Genomic DNA, 18588 nt, shown 5'->3' with positions numbered 1-18588 from the left:
TTTAGACTGATCCAGGGACAAGGAAAGGGATTTGGTTCGTACTCAGCTGGTCTGTATGCTCGTGGAACGAGCTACGGCCAGAGACAACGTCCGTTACGTCTAACTTGTGCTTTTGCTTCATTATTCCCTCGAATGACGGCTCACTGCGACGCCGGCAGATCCTCGGAACCATAAGCCCGTGATACGGTTCTGTATAATTATTTCAGTGCTAATTCAAAAAACTATTCTAGAAGTATTTTACACCGTCGCTTGTTGAATTGTTCTTGGCAGTGTTCTTCCTGCACCTCTTTCATGCGCGAGTCCATTTGATGTGGTTCCCTATTTGCCAAGTAAAAGAGGGGTGTATCTCACAGGCGTGCTTGTGAGATACACCTTATTTCCTTTCTGTTTTACGGCTTTACGTGTCTTTATGGCGAATGGTGGGCATTATTCCTATCTGCACTAGTAAAGGTACCCCCTCATTTGCATAAAAATGGTACCTCAGGCTGCCCCCCCCCAAAAAAAAGAAGAACAAATCCTAGGTTCGTGCCTGACCTGTACACAAGAGAAAGTTTTCTTTCAGCCACCCTCTTGCAACACATTGAGAGTCCCGCCACAGGCTATTATACGCATTTAGGTCTGAAAGGACAATATAACGCTCCGGTAGATGTGGAATAAATATTTCGAATTCCGTTATAGAGAGTTGGTAGTTGGGAGGGATGTATAAAGTAACTGTCAACAGCTTATCAAAAAGCTACGGAAATTCGGAGAATTGTCTACTAATTCGAAAACATTGTTTGGCTGCTCTATGACTTCGTTTTTTGCTTAGTTTCGCTCACTTTTTTTCCTAGTTTGTGCGAGTCTACCTATAGCCTTGACGCTGGCAAGGAATGTTTTGGCTGTAGTAGACAATTGTCAGATAATCTCGCCGCATCCTGCGCCTTGATTGCAATCGTAGCAATTGGGCCGGAACGCCATCCACGGGCGCGCTTTGACGTAGCACAATAGGGGACACCAGCGGCCGCACTGGACCGTGAGGCGTAATGCCACTAAGTAGTGAGGCATTGCGTCAGGGGAGAGTACATCGGCGCGAAACCATGTCACCGTCCCTGTCGCCCTCTCAAGCCTCTGTTATGCGCCCGTTCCTTGTCGACGCAAGCTCTTGCCTGCATTATGACTGCCTCAGTAATGCCAAATGAAAACATGCGAAGCGTCTCAATGTGCTGGTTTGCCCGCGAAGTGCTCATAACTCGAAGGACACTCAGCAGCATTCAATCGGACATCGGGCTATCCCGAAATCTCCACTTTGCCCAGCCCCAAATTTAAGTAGGTACACCCCCAAATTTCAAGTTGGCCCGAGCCCACATTTTGGTGGAGCCACAACATCTCGAAACTTCAAGTTGACTAACCCCTCAATTTAATTTGGCCCACACTCACTTTTAAAGTGGCCCCCTCCCATATTTGGTTTAGCCCACCCACAGACTTCTAGTTGACAAACCCACAAATTTAAGTTGGCCCACCCCCAAGCTTATGCTTACCCACCCCAAAGTTTACCTTGACCCACTTATAAATTTAGGTTGCACCACCCTCAAACTTCAATTTGGCCCAACCCCGAATTTCAGTTGGCCCATATTCAAACTTCAAGTTGGCTCACCCCAAATTTAATTTTGCCGATTTCCAAATTCCAAGGTGGCCCACACCGGAATATTAAGTCTGGCTCGCCCCATAATTTAAGTTCGCTGACCCCACATCCCATGTAGGCCCACCCACAAATTTACGTTGGCCCTCCCACAAAATTCAAGTTGGTCCAGACACCCAAACTTGAAGTTGACCCACCCCAAAGGTTCAGTTGGCCCACCCCTACTACAAGCTTGCCTATGTATTTGCTAAGGAGGCCTATGTATCTCTATGGGCATTCTCTTTTTATTTTAATTTTTTGCTTTAAATTGCTCCTGATCGCTTAAAAGCGATCATCCACATCCAAATCATCCACATTTACACTATTATATTGACTACAAGTGTTAACTTTGCAAATTACACATTTTTGTACAGGTAAAAGCCATTGCACTTCTCGCGTGGCAGGGGTGGCCAAAGAATGCTCATGTTTTAACAGCACTGTTGTGACTACAGCTACCTCAAGGGTCGTTGTAGCTATAAATCTTGGCAGGCGACACCCTTATCGACTATTATGGCCACACCGCCCGATAAGGTGAGAGCGTTGTTAAGGTTTTGCGGTAAATGGCATATTGCGGGAGAAAGTTTGTGTGTGCAGAATTGAGGTGTCTCTCTTGCATACACAGCGCCCTTGGATTGATCATATGTAGGAGCTCCTTTATGTCATCCAGATTGTGGTGTAGACCCCTCACATCCTATTGTAGTGTCCGAGTAGCAATATTGGAAGTGTTTGTGCTGTGTGTCAAGAGAAACAGATTAGGTTATCTCACGGAACCGTTGCAGGGACCGTGATATGGGATTTTCATTTTTTTTGCTGGCGATCTCCAAGGAGCTACAATAGCAGCTTGGGCTTGTTGGTTTTCCATCCTGCTAGTAACAGCGCAAAATGTAGACAAGGGATGAGACAAGAAGACACCACAAGCGCTGACTTTCAACAACGTTTATTCCGAAAGAAACACGGCTTCTTATAAACATTGCCCTCACGTGTCGCAGTCACGTGATCGCACATCATGTGAAACAAGCACTTTTTTTCGTTTATACACCCAAGATAGCGGTTGCACGTGCAAAAGCTCAAGTTCTTTTTTTGTCAGTAACAAGGACGGCGTGCTCACGCATTGGTCACCAAGTCTGGTAATCTCGGCCGCCTCAGTTATCTCCCGGACCAGCTGGTCATTGTGTTTCTTCGGCACTTTACAGCGTCTAAATTCTGCGGCGCAATCTTTTCAGGGGCAATCCCTGATATGTGTGCCTAGATTCCTGTTAGCCTGCTCGACGCTAAGTTTGTGTTCCTTCAGTCTCTCATTTGTGCATCTAGAAGTTTGCCCTACATACCTTTTTCCACATTTCAGATGTATTGAATACACAACGGCTTCCGTGCACTCCACAAAACGATTCTGGTGATTAGTCGTGCACCCTTCCTGGTTTTTCGGCTCTTCAGCATTGACGCGTCGGCAGAGGCTTTTTAGTTTTTTCGGGGCAGTAAGCACTACATTAACACCAGCTTTGCGCCCAATCTTTTTCAGGCGGTGAGATAAGTTGTGCACGTATGGCAGGGCCACGGTCCGTCGTTTTTCTTTTGGCTTCTCGCTACCTGGCTCGCCATGGGCACGCTTGAGTTTTAGGTTCTTGCTCATTTTTTCCGCAACGGACACAAGAAGGTGCGACGGGTAACCAGCCCTAGTAAGCCGGTCAACCTGCCGACGAAAACTTTGTTCCATTGCGTGGATGCACGATTTTTTGAGCGCATTTGTTAGACAAAGGTTTGCAATTGCTCTCTTCACTATTTTTGAATGCGCTGATTCGAATGGCAGTGGCGCATTGTCGCCTCTGGGTTCATAGGCCCAGCAGACCTTCCCTTTGGAGAGCTCGAGTCGGAGATCAAGGAATCTCAAAGACCCTTGCGTGGGGACCTCGTGGGTAACAGCCCTTGTCTACATTTTGCGCTGTTACTAGCAGCAAGGAGCTACGCCGTTGCTTCGACATCTGATATGCCTGATGTTGCATCCATCGCCTATTTGGAGGCGCTGGATGATGCCTGCTCAGCGGGCGCACTTGGGGGTTTTTCGGGCCTCTCTGGACGGCAGGCCCAGAAGTCTGCTGGCCCTTCATGTGTTCTCCTGCCGAGGTGGCTAATGGCGTCACCGCTGTACTACCCTGTTTCGACGACCGCCCTCTTACTTGGGTGGCCGCCGAAAAATGTGGCGCTGCCCCCAAGCGCGTCACATCGGTGCAGAAAGGAGCGAACTGATCGTAAAGAAAAAACGCGTACGTGCGTCTTACAAGCTTACCTTTAGTTTGACTTTCAGTTCTATGACCTCTCTTTTTCCACAAAAGGTACGATCGCTAGTAGGCGGGATGGGCCCGTGAAAGTTGGCACAGTGGGTGGCTGAATGTATATGACAAAAAGTGTTGAGTTGGACTACACTTAGCACAAATAGCACGCCATCTGCAGCTTTGCGACCTATGCCCAAAACGCTCACACTTGAAGCATTCATGTGCAGTAGGAAATTATGAATTGACACGAAACTTACATAACCGGTTTAGACTGATTCAGGTAGGTTGCTGGTTCTAAAGTTAGTGACTACGTGCTCGGTTGGTATTTTCTTGTCATCTCGCGTTATCGCCATCCTCTGCACCTTGAGCACGTCGTGGTTTTGCCATCCTCCCAGTAGTTCACTCACTGAGTTCCAGAAGTTTATCTTCCCCGATGACACCGCGCACTGTGTTCGTCGACCTGAGTGGGCCCACTCAAACGGTAGTGTCCCCAACCGCTACAAGTTTTAAGTTTGGTATACTCTGCTGTTATTGTGAACTTCGAGAAGAAGATCGCCGCTTCCCGTTTTCGCTACATCATAGCCTGGGCTGATTGTTTTCCATGAGACATTTTGCCGGAAGAAGAGCTGAGATCATTCGGACGTAATTTTGTGCTGACTTTCACAAGGTGGTACGTGGCAATGGGCAGTTTTGGTTGCAAAATGAAACTCAATGTTTCGTCGGTGCGCCTCCTCTTCAGGGAGCGATGAGGTAATAGGAAAAAGCGTTTGCCTCCTAAACGCTAGAAAACTCGGCGGCGATGGTAGCCCCCTACCACCGAGCACAAGGAGACGCTACAAGGTTGGAAGGATACCAGCAGATGCCAGCGATGCGTTACCGCACGAACATAATCTAACATATCCAAGATTGGATAGGTACACCAGATTAATCCCTGACCTCCAGAAATTTGGAAGTGAGAAGTAAAAAAAAAGACAGGAACGATGAAAAGGCGAGAGAGGAAGAGAAAACTTGAAGAGGGGGACAGGAATAGACGACTGCCGATTTTCTCCAGGTGGTCACTCTGTGTCTTTGTGCAGCAGAGGCCAAAAAGCTGTGTTGCCTCAGCCGGGGGCCTTAAAAATTCGAGCAGCAGGCACTGGCTAAATCCCCATGATCCTGCTTTCCCCAAACACGGCTAAGCCGCGCACGGCTGCACGCGATAGGCTCCAATCCTCACGTGCTCGAAAACGTGGCGCCTGAACACAAGAAACGCCTGCTCGTGCAGACGCCCCTGCGGTCGCTTTCACATCCCAGGGTATTTGCTTTACAACACTTCGTCACGGTCCGGCGTGTTTAGTCAGGATTCAGCAACGACGTTTGTACTTGGGCCCACTCATATATGTGCTGCCAATAGACAGCTAGCGGTGGCATACTTCTACCCGATTGGAGCAGTTCGCTGTTCCCAATACCCTTTTCACCTCCGTCCATGCAAGCGCCTTAGGATCATTCGCGCCTTCCAAGGGGCTCTGTTATATTTCGATCAACATGGACAGATTCGCCCGCTAGCTTGACGCGACACTATTACAAGACGTTACGTCCGAAACCGTCACTCAGACCCATGTTTGCGTTTCGGTGGCCAATTTAGGCCTAATCACCGGGATATTTACTACTTGCAGATTTGCCTTCCGTATAGTGGTCCAATTACGTTCAGGTAATAAATCTGATAATGCTTTAATGGCAGCCACCAGCATTATCAGGCAAGCCTTGTTGCGTACGCATAGACTCGTTGCTCAACTGTCAGGAAAAGAACGTGCACCTAAATGTTCCAATCAACACGGCCTCTGTGGGTCTCTCGCAACAAAAGCTAGTGATGAGCGCTACACTTGGAGCAAGCGGAGGGAAAATCAGACTTCAACAGACGTCCTCATCAAGGTAGTTGGAAAGACTGTTAATCAAACTTGTATGTAATTGATTACAAGTAACAAAATTACTTGAGACCGCTACACTTTTCTAATACCTTGTAATAAAAGAAAGGTCTTTCAAGAGTACTTTGTAGCGTAATTTCAGTACATAACAAAGAGGCTAATTCCTTTCGTATGTTAGTCTTCTTTTTTCAGAGACAAATTCTAAAGCGTACATTACATCGCGTCCTGAGCAGGCGCCTTTCCACTAAGAGAAAACCTGTAGTGCACCTTCTCACACCGTTGCTGCTCTTGCGGGTCTGAGCTGGTCAGCGCAGTCTCCCAGGAGGAAGGTGAAGGTGAAGGAATAGGGGAGTAGTCCGGAGGATGTGGGCACTCGTAAGTGCAACGATATACAGTGGGCTTTGCTCCACAATAGGGACAGTATGAGGGATATTGTGTGGGGTGGAAGTGGTGAAGGTAAAAGAGGCAGGGAAATGAATTAGTTTGAAGCTGTCACCACGTGACGGCATCTTCTTGATTAATGGAATTATGTGGTTGAGGGAAGTGTCTCCTGGTATCTCTGTAATCTTGTAGAGTTCCAGTGTAGTTCAGTGGTTCTGTCGGTGCGTCGTCTCGGTTGGACAGCTCTTCCAATGGCGCGCGGTTAGCGAGCTCTCGGGATACCGCATTAGCGCCTTCATTACCATGGAGAGAGGCGTGTCCAAGTGTCCAGACGATACGCACCCTGTGTAACGCTGTGCGGTGTAATGATGTAAGGATGCGGTGTGTGTAGAGTGTCACCCTCCCTTGTGCCAAGTCCTGCAGGCGGTCTGTGAATCAGTGACCACTGTGATGGGTCCACCCAGTGCCGGCATGGTTGAAGAGAGTACGATGGCTAGGGCGATAGCAGCTTCTTCCACCGTGCCACTGTCCACAGTGTTGAGCGTGGCCGAAGCCCTCAGGATGTTTGCACTATCTAGTACGACTAGAGATATGGCACGTTTCAGTGGGTAGCGGGCCACGTCGGTGTATAGGACCGCTGTGTTCGATGTGTCATCGCCAAAGAATCGAGCCAGGGCGTGTGCTCTTGCCTTTATTGGACCTTTGTGAAGGTCATGGTGCTTATTCCGGGGAACGGGGACCACGTCATTTTTGTTGCGAATGCTAAGCGGAAGAAGTGTGCGGCTTTCCTGTTGTGGTTTTCTTGGTGTTTGGTATTCTAGCCGGGATAGAATGCGGCACCCTTGCATTGTTCGTTGCAGACGTTGCAATTGGTTGTTAAGATGACCTTCAACTAGTTCGCGGATGGTGTTGTGCAATCCCAGGCGTAGTAGGATCTGCGTAGACGCATGTTGGGGTAGTCCCAGCGCTGCCTTTAGTGCCGTACGGAGGAGGGTGTCCATCTGGTGCTTCTCAGTCCGAGTCAGATTATGATAGGGGAGGTGGTAGTTTAATCGGCTAATTATGAGGCCTCGCACAATTCGGAGTACGTCATTTTGTTGTAGTCTTTGTCGGCGGTGTGTAATGCGTTTTGTCATGAGCGTTACATGGGTAAGTTGTTGGCTGAGCACGTGTAGGGTATGTGTGGCCTTCCCGTTGTGCTGTATGTGAAGGCCTAGTACACGTAGTCAGTCTACCCTTGGAATAGCGTTGCCATTGAGATGCAATGTGATGGGTGGTGGAATATCGGCCTTATTGCGTCTTTTGAACACAAGCAGAAGCTCCAACTTCTCAGCTGCGCATGTGAGTCATCCGGCTGTTGCATACTCTTGTACTAAATTTACGGCTTCCTGTAGTGTGTCCTGAATGGCGCCGTCTGACCCTGTGGTCACCCAGATTGTAAAATCATCGGCGTGCAGGGCGTGCTGCACGTTCGGAAGTATGTCGAGGAGCGGTGGTAGCGTTGCCATGGCCACGTTGAATAGGGTGGGTGAGAAAACCAAACCCTGGGGAGTTCCTCTGCCAGAAAGATACATGATATCCGACCGAATATCACCTAGGCCAATGGTGGCTGGGCGGTCAGATAAAAAGGCTCCGACATAGTCATAGATGCGTTTTCCGCATCCGGAGAATGAGGTTATGTGAGACGTTATCGCAGGCCTCTTGATGTCCAATGCCAGAATGACTCTTGTTTGAGCTTTACTTGGACTATCCACAACATCCTCCTTAAGTTGTAGGAGTATGTCCTGCGCAGACAGGCCTGGTCGATAGCCGAATAAGGTATTGGGGAAGAATTCGTTCGCTTCGAGGTGAGGCTGGAGGCGATTTAGAACTATGTGCTTGAAGAGTTTTGCCAATACACGAAGTCAGGGAAATGGGTCTGAGATTTTGGAGGGACAGCGGTTTCCCGGGTTTCGGAATTAAGGTGATATCGGCGTGTAGCCATTCCTGTGGAAGCGCTCCCTTTTTCCAATTGTCGTTGTAGTATGCAGTGATTTGCCGTATTGCCTGGTCGTCGAGGTTGCGTAGCAGTGCATAGTGAATGCCGTCTGCTCCGGGGGCCGTGTTACGTCTTATGCCGTCTAGGGCTGCCCTCGCTTCTGTCTCTGTAATATCGATGTCCAATTGGCTTTCTTCCTCCTGTGGATAGTCTTTGTACTCCAGTCGGTGGCCTGTAGCAATGTATCTCTGTTGCAGTGTTTGGAGGAGCGCGTCATCATGCATTTGTTCTAGGTGGATGATAGTGCGGACGGTGTTCGTTGTGTGCGTTTTTGTGTGCGTTGGGTTGAGTAGTGCTCTGAGGAGGGACGACGTCTTGGAACTACATAGTGGGCCACTAAGGCGGTCGCGGAGGTTGTGTCAATTGCTATTAGTGAGGCTGGTGGCGTATTCTTCAGCTTCTGCTGTGACCCGGGAGATTCTTTGTTTCAGCATACGGTTGTGCCACTGCCTCTTCCATCGTTTGGTCAGGCCTCTTCGAGGATCACAGAGATGGAGCAGATGTCTCTCCACATCCGGTGTCTCCGTTGTTGCAGTAAGTTGCTTAGTGGCTGCTTTAAAATCTGCTTGTAGCTGTTGTGTCCACTCGCGTAGAGATTGCGGGTCGTGTTGTTCACATTTGGTTCTGTTACGCCGGAAAGCGTCCCAGTTCGTTATTTTAATTGGACGTTTAGGTTGTTCCAGGAGCATTGAGTCAACCCCTTGACCATTGTTAGGTCAGGGCAGGTATCCCTGCTTACGCTGTTGCCCGTTCTGGTTGGTGTGTCAGGTTCTGTCAGCATAGTGAATTGATGAAGGTTCATGGCGTGGGCTAGACGGCGGCCTTTTTGAGCATCTGTTTGGTACCCCCAGGCAGGGTGGGTCACATTGAAATCTCCCAGAATAATCAATTTTTTGGCTTGTTTACTGGCGGCCGAAAAAAGTTGTCCGAAGTCGTCTCGTCGCGATTTGGGTGCACTGTAGATATTAAGTAAAAACAAGCTGGTTTTATATTGATTCCTAGGTACAATGTTTAAGAGCACGTGCGCAATATGGTATCTGTCGAGGGTGCGCTCGATCACTGTGATTTGTTTGGACACCAGGGTGGCAGCTAGTGGCGGTGTCATGCTTGTCGGTGTATGCACTGTATCTAGTGAGTGTGGGAGTGCAGTGTACTTCTTGAAGTGCTATAATGTCTGGTAGGTGAGGATGTGTCGCTAGGTGTGAGGGAACCCCTCTTCCTTCGGTACCCTCTACAATTCCATGGCCACACCCGTAAGGTGGTGGTAGTGCGCCTCTAAAGTTTGCTGGCCATGATTGGTTGATACAGCCTCCCTGGTGAGGGCACGTGTTGCTGTACGAGCCGGACGGGTATAAGGGTGTAACCTTCTTGGTTCTCGAGTGGCGTCAGTGCATGTGGAAGTGAGTTGTTTTGATGGCTGAAAGTTTAGCTAAAAGTTGCACTGATGAATTGTTTCATGTCAGTCATGGCATCTTGTATGACCTGTTGCAGCATGTGCTTCACATCAGATGATCTCTTACCTGAATTTTCGCATCTACGCTCTCAAAACAGTCGCCATTTCCTCTATCATTTCGCACGCTTCTTGTTTGGTGCAGGAATTGTGAGGGAGTTCCTCAGGTGCGAGTATGGGTCTCTGGGGGAGTAAGAGTGTCGCTGTGGGAGACTGTTTTGTTTGTTTGTTTGCTGTGCGGACAGAGGTGAAGGAAGGGAAGAGGAAAGAGAGGGAAACTGCGCTGACCAACTCACCGCTGTCACCTTCCTGGTGTAATGGTCGGGCGTTCGATGGTTTGCGCAAGGCTGCGGCTCCCAGATCGGCTTGGACCGCGTGATTGATTCTGGTCCTTGGAAGGCCTGCGGACCCTGGACCTACGGCGACTTTGGTACTGGCTGTGTCCCAGTGATCGGTAGCGGGGACGACCACGTGTTGCTTCAGTAGTCATAGGTGCCGCACCGTTGAATGTCGTTACCTTACTGGACTTCTGGTCGTGCTGGAGTTGTTGCTGCGTGATTTTCTGCTGCTCTCGGAAAACGTGGCTCTTGTTAAAGGGTGTACGTTGCCTTACTGAAAATTGACAGTCAGTGGCGGGGTGCTCACCACCACATTGAAAACATTTCAGCGTGCAATCATGTCCTTTGGAGGTGTTGGAAGTGCGGAACTGCGGAACTGCGCAACTGCGTGTGGGTTGGGAAAACATCCGCTCGATGACCTGTGGAGAGGCACACGCTGCACAGCTGCTGTCGGGGTTTATGAATGTAGCACCGGTATTCTGCCTCGTAATAGTAGATGTTCAGGGGAAACCGAATGCCAGAGAACGTGATGATGGCCGTGGCTGAATTTCCCATCATTCTTGGATGCAGGACCTGAGCCATCGGTGATCGGTTATTTGTCATCAGCGTTGTCGGCGTTGTGTTCTTTTCTATGCCGGAGATGGCTCCTTTGCAGGAAGCATCCGGAGCAGCCACATAGGCCTGAACCTCGTACTGCTTGTTTTCCAGGCATATAGACTTGATCAACTGCATTCTTTGCGCTAGTTCTTTGCCCGGTGTGCTGACCACTGCGACGTTCTGCTTTCGGCGTATGCGGATGGGTAGCTGGTGGAGCGTGCTCTCGTTTAATTTAGCCGTCGTGCCTATAGCTTTGGCTGTAGTGTGCTGCAGCCACTCACCGAGATTCAGTCCATCTCTCGGTGGGAAGTCCACTTTCAAGTGGTCGATCGGTAGCGGGGGCAGCTGCGAGCTCTTATTGCGCAATATCAGATGTAGGTGGTCTTGCTGTGCGGGTTCGGTGTTGGGTGGCAAGCTCGACGTAGCTTGGACCTGTTTCTTGCGCTTTCGGGCCGCGAGAAAACAAGTCCCGTCTTCGTTGTCTTGACTCGGTTCTTGATCCATAGCGGCGGCTGGTGTGGTTTCGTCCAATGCTGCGGCAGGCAGGGGGTCTCGGGCAGTCATCGTCACGGTAGCAGTGCAGTGGGCATGAGCGGCACGCGATGCTGTCACGCCGTAATCGCGGCGCCTACGTTAGGCCTAGCGTTGCGGCCTGCTCGCCTCGAAATGTGCAAGGGCAAAGTTATCACCGGATCTGGGGGATCTTGGTCTCAAAAGATTTCACCCGTTAAGATCCGTCGACTGGTGGTGGTAAGCACGTTGTAGACGCAAAAGATCAGCTGTGAGGTGTTCCAAGAGGCGGAGCCCATCGGATTTCATTCTTCACACGCGGTCTTCTTCTTCTGGTTCGCGAAAGCGTGAGAAGTAAAGCCCCTTAAACTTCGTAAAGTAAGGACACTCTCCTCCTCCGCCTTCACTCCTCCTCGTTTGTCCTCTCGTTAACGCTCCCTCCTCGACCGCGGCGCCGCTTACACTACTAGAGCGTAGCAACGGCGCCAACAAACGCTTCTCGCCACTCTGTAGACGCTTCTCGAGCAAAAATGGCGCTGATGCACGGCGCGAGCGCCCACGGGATGCTATTAGGCCAATAGCGACGCGGCGTCGGCCTCGGCCAGAGCGCGCATGGAGGAGGCGGCATTGTTCAAAGCGTGGCACTACTTTACGAAGCGTAAGGGGCTTTAGTGAGAAGAAAAGCGTATAGCCGCTCCGCGGCGACGGTGGGTACGCGGGAGTGCCGGAGTGGCACACGTCGTGTGTTCAACGATCGCATGCACGCGAGAGCGTCCTGCGTTACTATAAATGAAAACAAAGCGCTACATTAGCCGCGGTCTGCTTGCGGCGGCTGCTCTGAATCGCCTCCACGCGTCACCCACGCGCTGTCTCTTGCCACCTCCCGATTAGCGAGGCAGACGTGCCACACTTCGCTCCGTTTGCAACGTGCCGCCCTATATGTTGTCTGTGACAGCCAATACATCGCGAAATGAAAATACGCATAGAGCTGCTCTCAAAGTTTGCATTTGGGAGTATCGTAATCATGAATTTTTTTCAGCGCATTTCATTACAGTAATTTGGTGCATTTTGGCATTGTGCCATTGTATCTTTTTCCTCTCTCATTCTCAATAACGAGTTAAAGCTCGGTAATAATAATAGCAATAAATCTCCAGAGAACTTTAACGACTTCCTTGCTTCTGTGGCTGGACTTCCAATTGCGTTCGTATAAACTTGATATGCTTGTGTTCACGCACGCATTTTGGCTAACAGGTGATGACCCATTCATATTACAGGGTTTCTTATTTCTAGCGAAGTCTGTGTGCAACTCATAATTTCTGTGCTGTTGTTGTTGTTTGCAGCTCTTGTACGTACATCTATACATCCTCTTATGCGATTGTCGATAATTAAGTAGCAAAAATTAAAGTTTCCGATTAGCCGGGTGCAATATAATTACAGGCAGTGAACATCAGTAATTGCCCAAACACTTCCGCCCGCTCATGAACCGTCTCGGCATTTCTAAGGCTATACTTCTACACAACATATGTAAATAAACGGAGTGGTACAGTCGTATTCCCACTCGATGCTGCCAGCATGGCGGTATCAAACCAAAGGATTACTGCACGTGTTCCCGGAAGGGCCTGCTATGGCAATTAAATAGCTACTTTCTGCCGCTTTCAGGTACTGCAGGTGTGTCTGTCGCATGTGCCCGCTTTACGTTTGTTCGCTTCATCCTCCACAACACGGTATTGCCAGCAGTACTTGACCAGGTGTTCTACAGTACCCGTGTATTATTCACCAAGGCTCAGAGAAGAGAAACGCATTGAAGATATGGCATGCTTGTGAGCTTTGCATACGTGATTTTTGCAGTAAAACTCACTCAGCGCTCTCCACTGGTGTCGTTCACCAGCGCACATTTCTTGTTAGCTAGCCTCGTGAAGACGTTTTCAATAAACGTCAACAATCGCTACATCGTAGTGTTCAGTGAGCTTCTCAGCCAGGCCAAACTTCTCTCAGTGCATCATCTTTCACCACCACTTCCATTCCTCCACGCTCGTCCATTTCCTCCTCGAAGCAGTTAAAGGTACCACTCACGATCTCGTCGTACGCCTCATTAACAAAAGCCTGTCTAAAAACTAATGCAGATTAGGGCTATTTCTTTCGAAAGATGCCGTGAATGCTACAGGTGCACATGAGGTTACAGCTGGAATGCTAAGGCCTCTTAGAAGCGCGGAATGGCACATTTGATACATTAAGCCATTACAAGTGGAATTGAACAAGCCATTACAGCCACTACTTGCAGCTAGGAGCGCCTGCAACTACGAGGTGATTATAGAGAAGAAATGGGTATTGCATTTAAATGCCTACAACTCGCAAAACAAGCACATGATGATACTTTTATTGAGTGCTTAAAAGGCGTAATTTACGCTACTTAGTCGCACCCACCTTGATTTCCGATGATGGAGCAGGGAATCCAACGTCCATGCCAGTGACCGCATGAATGGATGGTGAGCACAGGATCCCCATAGACTCAGTCAGAGCGTATGCGTTCACTAGACATTCGAAGTCGCCAAACGCGGATTGCACTTCCTTGAAAAGGGCTTCCGGAAAAGTGCTGCCTCCGAGGCCGATGCGGCGGACGCCTCTGAGCGGGTTTCCTGTGCTCTTCATTTCGGCTAGAACAGCCCGTAGGTGTGCCGGTAGAACAGTAATGGCGGTCACCTGAATGGAAGGAATAATATTACGGAGTAAGCCCTTGAAATGGAGGAAAGGAAAATGGTTGGCACTGCCCTTGCGATTTTTCGCACTAGCACTGAAATATTGCGCCGAAGTGCTCGCAGATACCATCAGCGCTTTGCTGGTCGATATTATTGGGAAAATGGCCGTTGAATGCACTGGAGTGCCCTTTATACGACCGCGATGCCGTCGCCAAAGAGGCGCTTCTCTTCCAATTTATTATAATCGAGCTACTTACAAGATGGTTAAACAAGCGCCTGCGAATAATTCACCGTTTGTCTCAGAATGCTCGTAGGTGACGTTGGTCGATTGATGAATGATTATTGAGAACATACCAGCAGGGAACATTTCAGCGCAAGCACTTCGGTGTTGCGTGTTAGAACTGTCGGGAACTGGAGCTGCGTTGAAGCCCCTGCGTACATTGGCACACAAGGTGGACTGTCCGGACTTCAATGCCAGCTCCTTTGACGGGTCTGGGCAGCGACGCATTACATGTCTCAGCGCACACATGAAGGGCGCCACAAAGACAGCACATGACACGTGCAAAGATGTAAGTGGGGGATCATCACTTAACTAAAGCACACCTGTTTGTCTTCAATAATGTCAAGACGGTGGCGCAGGAGCAGCCACAGGGCCCCAGAAAATTTATCAAATCGTGGCTTATTCCCCATAATCCGGCGCCTGTACTTTAACAGTGGCCTCTGCCGGATATCTACGGCTGCTTCGTAGACCAATTTGGACATATTGCTACGGAATAGTATTACCAATGACGAAGAGGCGAGCAGTAAGAAGACGACGACGACGATTAGAGGCTAGCGCGGGCTGTGGACCCTTGGCCAAGTGCGGCGTATTACGTTGTAAATATACTTGTATATAGCTTTTCATCTGCGTCTTCTTACGTAACATATCTGGTGGAGGTGGACGTTGCCTGTACCTCGTCACGGAGCTTCGCAGTGGACGGTACGTCGAGCCTAGCTTCATGGCTCCCGGCGATGACGACTCAACTCAGCCGCCCCCGACACCTGCTGCCACTTCGACGACCTACATCACTCTCCCTGCTCCTCGTGATCCTGGCGTATTCTCGGGCAAAGATGGGGAAGATGTCGACGACTGGATCAGCCTGTACGAACATGTCAGCCGCAATAACCGGTGGGACCCTACTATCATGCTCGCCAACGTAGTCTTTTACCTCGGTGGCGCACCTCGAGTTTGGTTTCGGACGCACGAAGATGAGCTCACCAGTTGGGATTCGCTCAAACAAAAGCTCCGAGACTTGTTCGGCCACCCCTACGGTCACAAACTTGCCGCGCAGAAGGCGCTTTCCGGCCGTGTGCAGACGCCAACAGAGCCCTATGTCACGTACATTCAGGACGTCTTGGCTCTGTGCCGCAAAGTTGATGTACACATGACTGAGTCAGACAAGGTATCTCACATCCTCAAAGGCATTGCCGATGACGCCTTCAAGTTGCTCGTATTCAACAACGTCGCGACGGTGGATGCTGTTATAAAAGAGTGCCGCCGCCTGGAACTTGTTAAAAGCCGACGTATCGACCAGCAGTTTGCCCGTTTGCCCAACACCCCAGCGACATCTTCCTGTGCCGACGCTCCTCGCCCCAACAACACTGGCGATATTACCAAGATCGTCCGGCGTGAGATTGAGGCCGCCTATCCGGCTGCCTTCGAATCCAGCCCCACCAACACACCTGCAGTCACCGTTTCCCTGATCCAGGCAGTTGTCCGCCAGCAGTTCGAAAACATGGGCCTTCACACCATCTGCTCGGCCCATCGCCCTGATACCCATCCGGCTTCTTCGATTCCGCCCCGTCCCGCATCTTCTTACCCACCACGTTTCCGCAACCCATCTGAATGGCGCACTGCGGACGACAAGCCCATTTGTTTTCACTGCCGTCACATCGGGCACATTTCTCGGCACTGTCGAAGTCGCTGGACGTCCCCGACCCGGTCTGCTTATACTGCCTACTCTCGCCCCTCAGGTGGCCTTTCTCGTCCCTATGCCGCACGCTCCGATAATGCCGCCACTGACTCTCCTGCGCCGAACTGCCCCTCTTCTCGTTCACCTTCGCCCCAACGACGACAATCTCACTCTCCTCAGCCTCGTCGTTCCTTTTCGCCGACTCCCTTCGGACGCCGCTCCCAGCCGGAAAACTAGATGATGCAGCGCCTCGAGGTGACGCTGCATTGCTCCCTACGCCGCCAAATCCTCCACTGACGTTGCCCACTCATCTGAATCTTCTTGACGTGAAACTAGACGGTGTTCCTGTATCTGCTCCTATAGACACTGGGGCGCATTTGTCGGTAATGAGCGCTGACCTTCCTACCCGCCTGAAAAAAATCATCACGCCCGCCACGATGCATGTTGTCCGTGTCGCCGATGGCGGAACAGCCCCCGTAATTGGTATGTGTGCCGCCCGTGTCTCCTTCGCTGATCGATCCACAATTGTGCTATTCACAGTCATCGCCCACTGTCCCCACGACATCATCCTCGGCTTAGACTTCCTCTCCGCACATTTTGCTCTCATCGATTGTTCCGCCAGTACTCTCCGCCTTGACCTGCCTGTTCTGGATCCCGCTGAACCACACCCCAGTCGCCTCAGTTCCGTCGACTTCGTTCGCTTGCCGCCTACGGCACTGACTTACGTGGACCTAGTGTCATCCCCACCAGTGCCCGACGGTCACTATATCGCGGCTCCTATGCAAGACGTCCTCGTTACACACGGGATCACGGTACCTCATACCGTTTTATCTAGTACGGCGAATTGCGTCTGCCTGCAAGTGGTCAATTTTGGCTTGACGACACAAGTGCTGCCACGCGGGATGTCTGTGGCCCAGCTTTGCTCATTCGAGGATCACTCAATAGCATCTATTGAGGTAGACGACAATTCAGCCGATCCTCCTCTACCATCGCAGCCGACAAATTGTACCATCGCCGACTTACAGAAAATGATTGCGCCCGACATGCCGTCCGAGCACGCTCGTGAGCTCTACCGCGTTCTGTTTACCTACAACGATATTTTTGACTTTAACGATCGTCCTTTGGCCCAAACTACAGCTGTTAAACATCGCATTAATACCGGCGATGCCCCTCCTCTTCATCGCCGCCCGTATCGAGTGTCACCGGCTGAACCGGCTGAGCGTCAAGTTATTCACGCAGAAGTTCGCAAAATGCTTGCCAAGAACACCATAGAACCGTCATGTAGACCTTGGGCGTCACCTGCTGTACTGGTAAAAAAGAAGGATGGCTCATGGCGCTTTTGCGTGGACTATCGGCACCTTAACAGGGTTACCAAAAAGGACGTGTATCCCCTACCTCGGATCGATGACGCCCTTGACTGCCTCCATGGTGCTCGCTACTTCTCCTCTATTGACCTCCACTCCGGCTACTGGCAGATTGCCGTGGACGATCTCGACCGCGAGAAGACTGCTTTTGTAACTCCGGACGGTCTTTATCAATTCAAAGTGATGCCGTTCGGTCTATGTAACGCTCCTGCCACTTTTGAACGCATGATGGACTCCCTTCTTCATGGTTTCAAATGGTCCACATGCCTGTGCTACTTGGACGACGTTATAGTATTCTCCCCAACGTTCGCTACGCACCTCGAGCGCCTCTCGGCAGTCGTGGACGTTTTTCGTCGCGCCGGTCTGCAACTGAACGCATCGAAGTGCCAATTCGGCCGTCGCCAGATTACTGTCCTTGGGCATCTCGTTGACGCGAACGGAGTGCAACCGGACCCAGGCAAGATCCATGCTGTTACGCACGTCCCTGTTCCGAAGTGTGTCAAGGATGTACGCAACTTCATCGGCCTTTGTTCCTACTTCCGCCGTTTCGTGAAAAATTTCGCGGCCATAGCACGACCACTAACCGAGCTTTTGAAAAAAGACGCCCCTTTCCAGTGGGGCGATAACGAGGCCTCTGCATTCTCGCATCTAATAGACGTTCTCACAACGCCTCCCGTTCTGGCCCATTTCGATCCTTCTGCGCCTACCTAAGTCCGTACTGATGCCAGCGGTCATGGAATTGGCGCAGTACTGGCACAACGCCAGCGCGGCAACGACCGTGTTATCTCTTACGCCAGCAGGCTCCTCTCACCCTCCGAGCGCAACTATTCCATTACTGAGCGTGAGTGTCTGGCCCTAGTTTGGGCGGTTGCGAAGTTCCGCCCATACTTATATGGCCGACCCTTTTCCGTTATCACAGACCATCACGCGCTTTGCTGGTTATTCTCACTGAAAGATCCTACAGGAAGACTTGGTCGCTGGGCCTTACGCCTCCAAGAATATTCATATACTGTCACCTACAAATCTTGCCGACTACACAAGGACGCTCACTGCCTGTCTCGTTACCCGGTAGACGAGCCTGACGGCGCCGACAGTAGTACCGGCAACGGCATTTTCTCTGTGTATGCCTTCGCTAACATCGCCGGTGAGCAGTACCGAGGCCTGCCGCTGCGAGCACTCATCGAGCGCCTGCGCTCTACACCTACCGACGCGTCCGTTTGCCGATATGTCCTCCAGGGCGGCATTCAGTACCGAAGGAACTTCCTCCCTGACGGATCTGATCTTCTTCTTGTCGTGCCAAAACATCTACGACAGACTGTGCTCTTTGAGATGCATGACGCACCTACTGCAGGACATCTTGGCGTAACCAGCGCGTACGACCACGTCCGCCGCCGCTTGTATTGGCCTGGTCTCGCTCGCTCCGTCCGACGC

General features: G+C 50.7%; 1 protein-coding gene across 2 annotated transcripts in view; it reads right to left on the bottom strand.

Moving 5' to 3' along the window:
• The window catches only part of LOC142580017 (uncharacterized), a 111933-nt gene that overhangs the window by 10450 nt on the left and 82895 nt on the right, over positions 1 to 18588 (bottom strand). For both annotated transcript variants that reach the window (XM_075690738.1, XM_075690739.1), the window contains exon 7: positions 13570 to 13845. In XM_075690738.1, coding sequence (XP_075546853.1) covers positions 13570 to 13845 — 276 coding nt within the window. The remainder of the gene's footprint in view (positions 1 to 13569; positions 13846 to 18588) is intronic.

The sequence above is a fragment of the Dermacentor variabilis genome, chromosome 4 (genome assembly GCF_050947875.1).
Source record: "Dermacentor variabilis isolate Ectoservices chromosome 4, ASM5094787v1, whole genome shotgun sequence".
Taxonomy (NCBI): domain Eukaryota; kingdom Metazoa; phylum Arthropoda; class Arachnida; order Ixodida; family Ixodidae; genus Dermacentor; species Dermacentor variabilis.
Note: the sequence above shows the minus strand (reverse complement) of the source record. Positions and strands in the feature narration are given on the sequence as shown.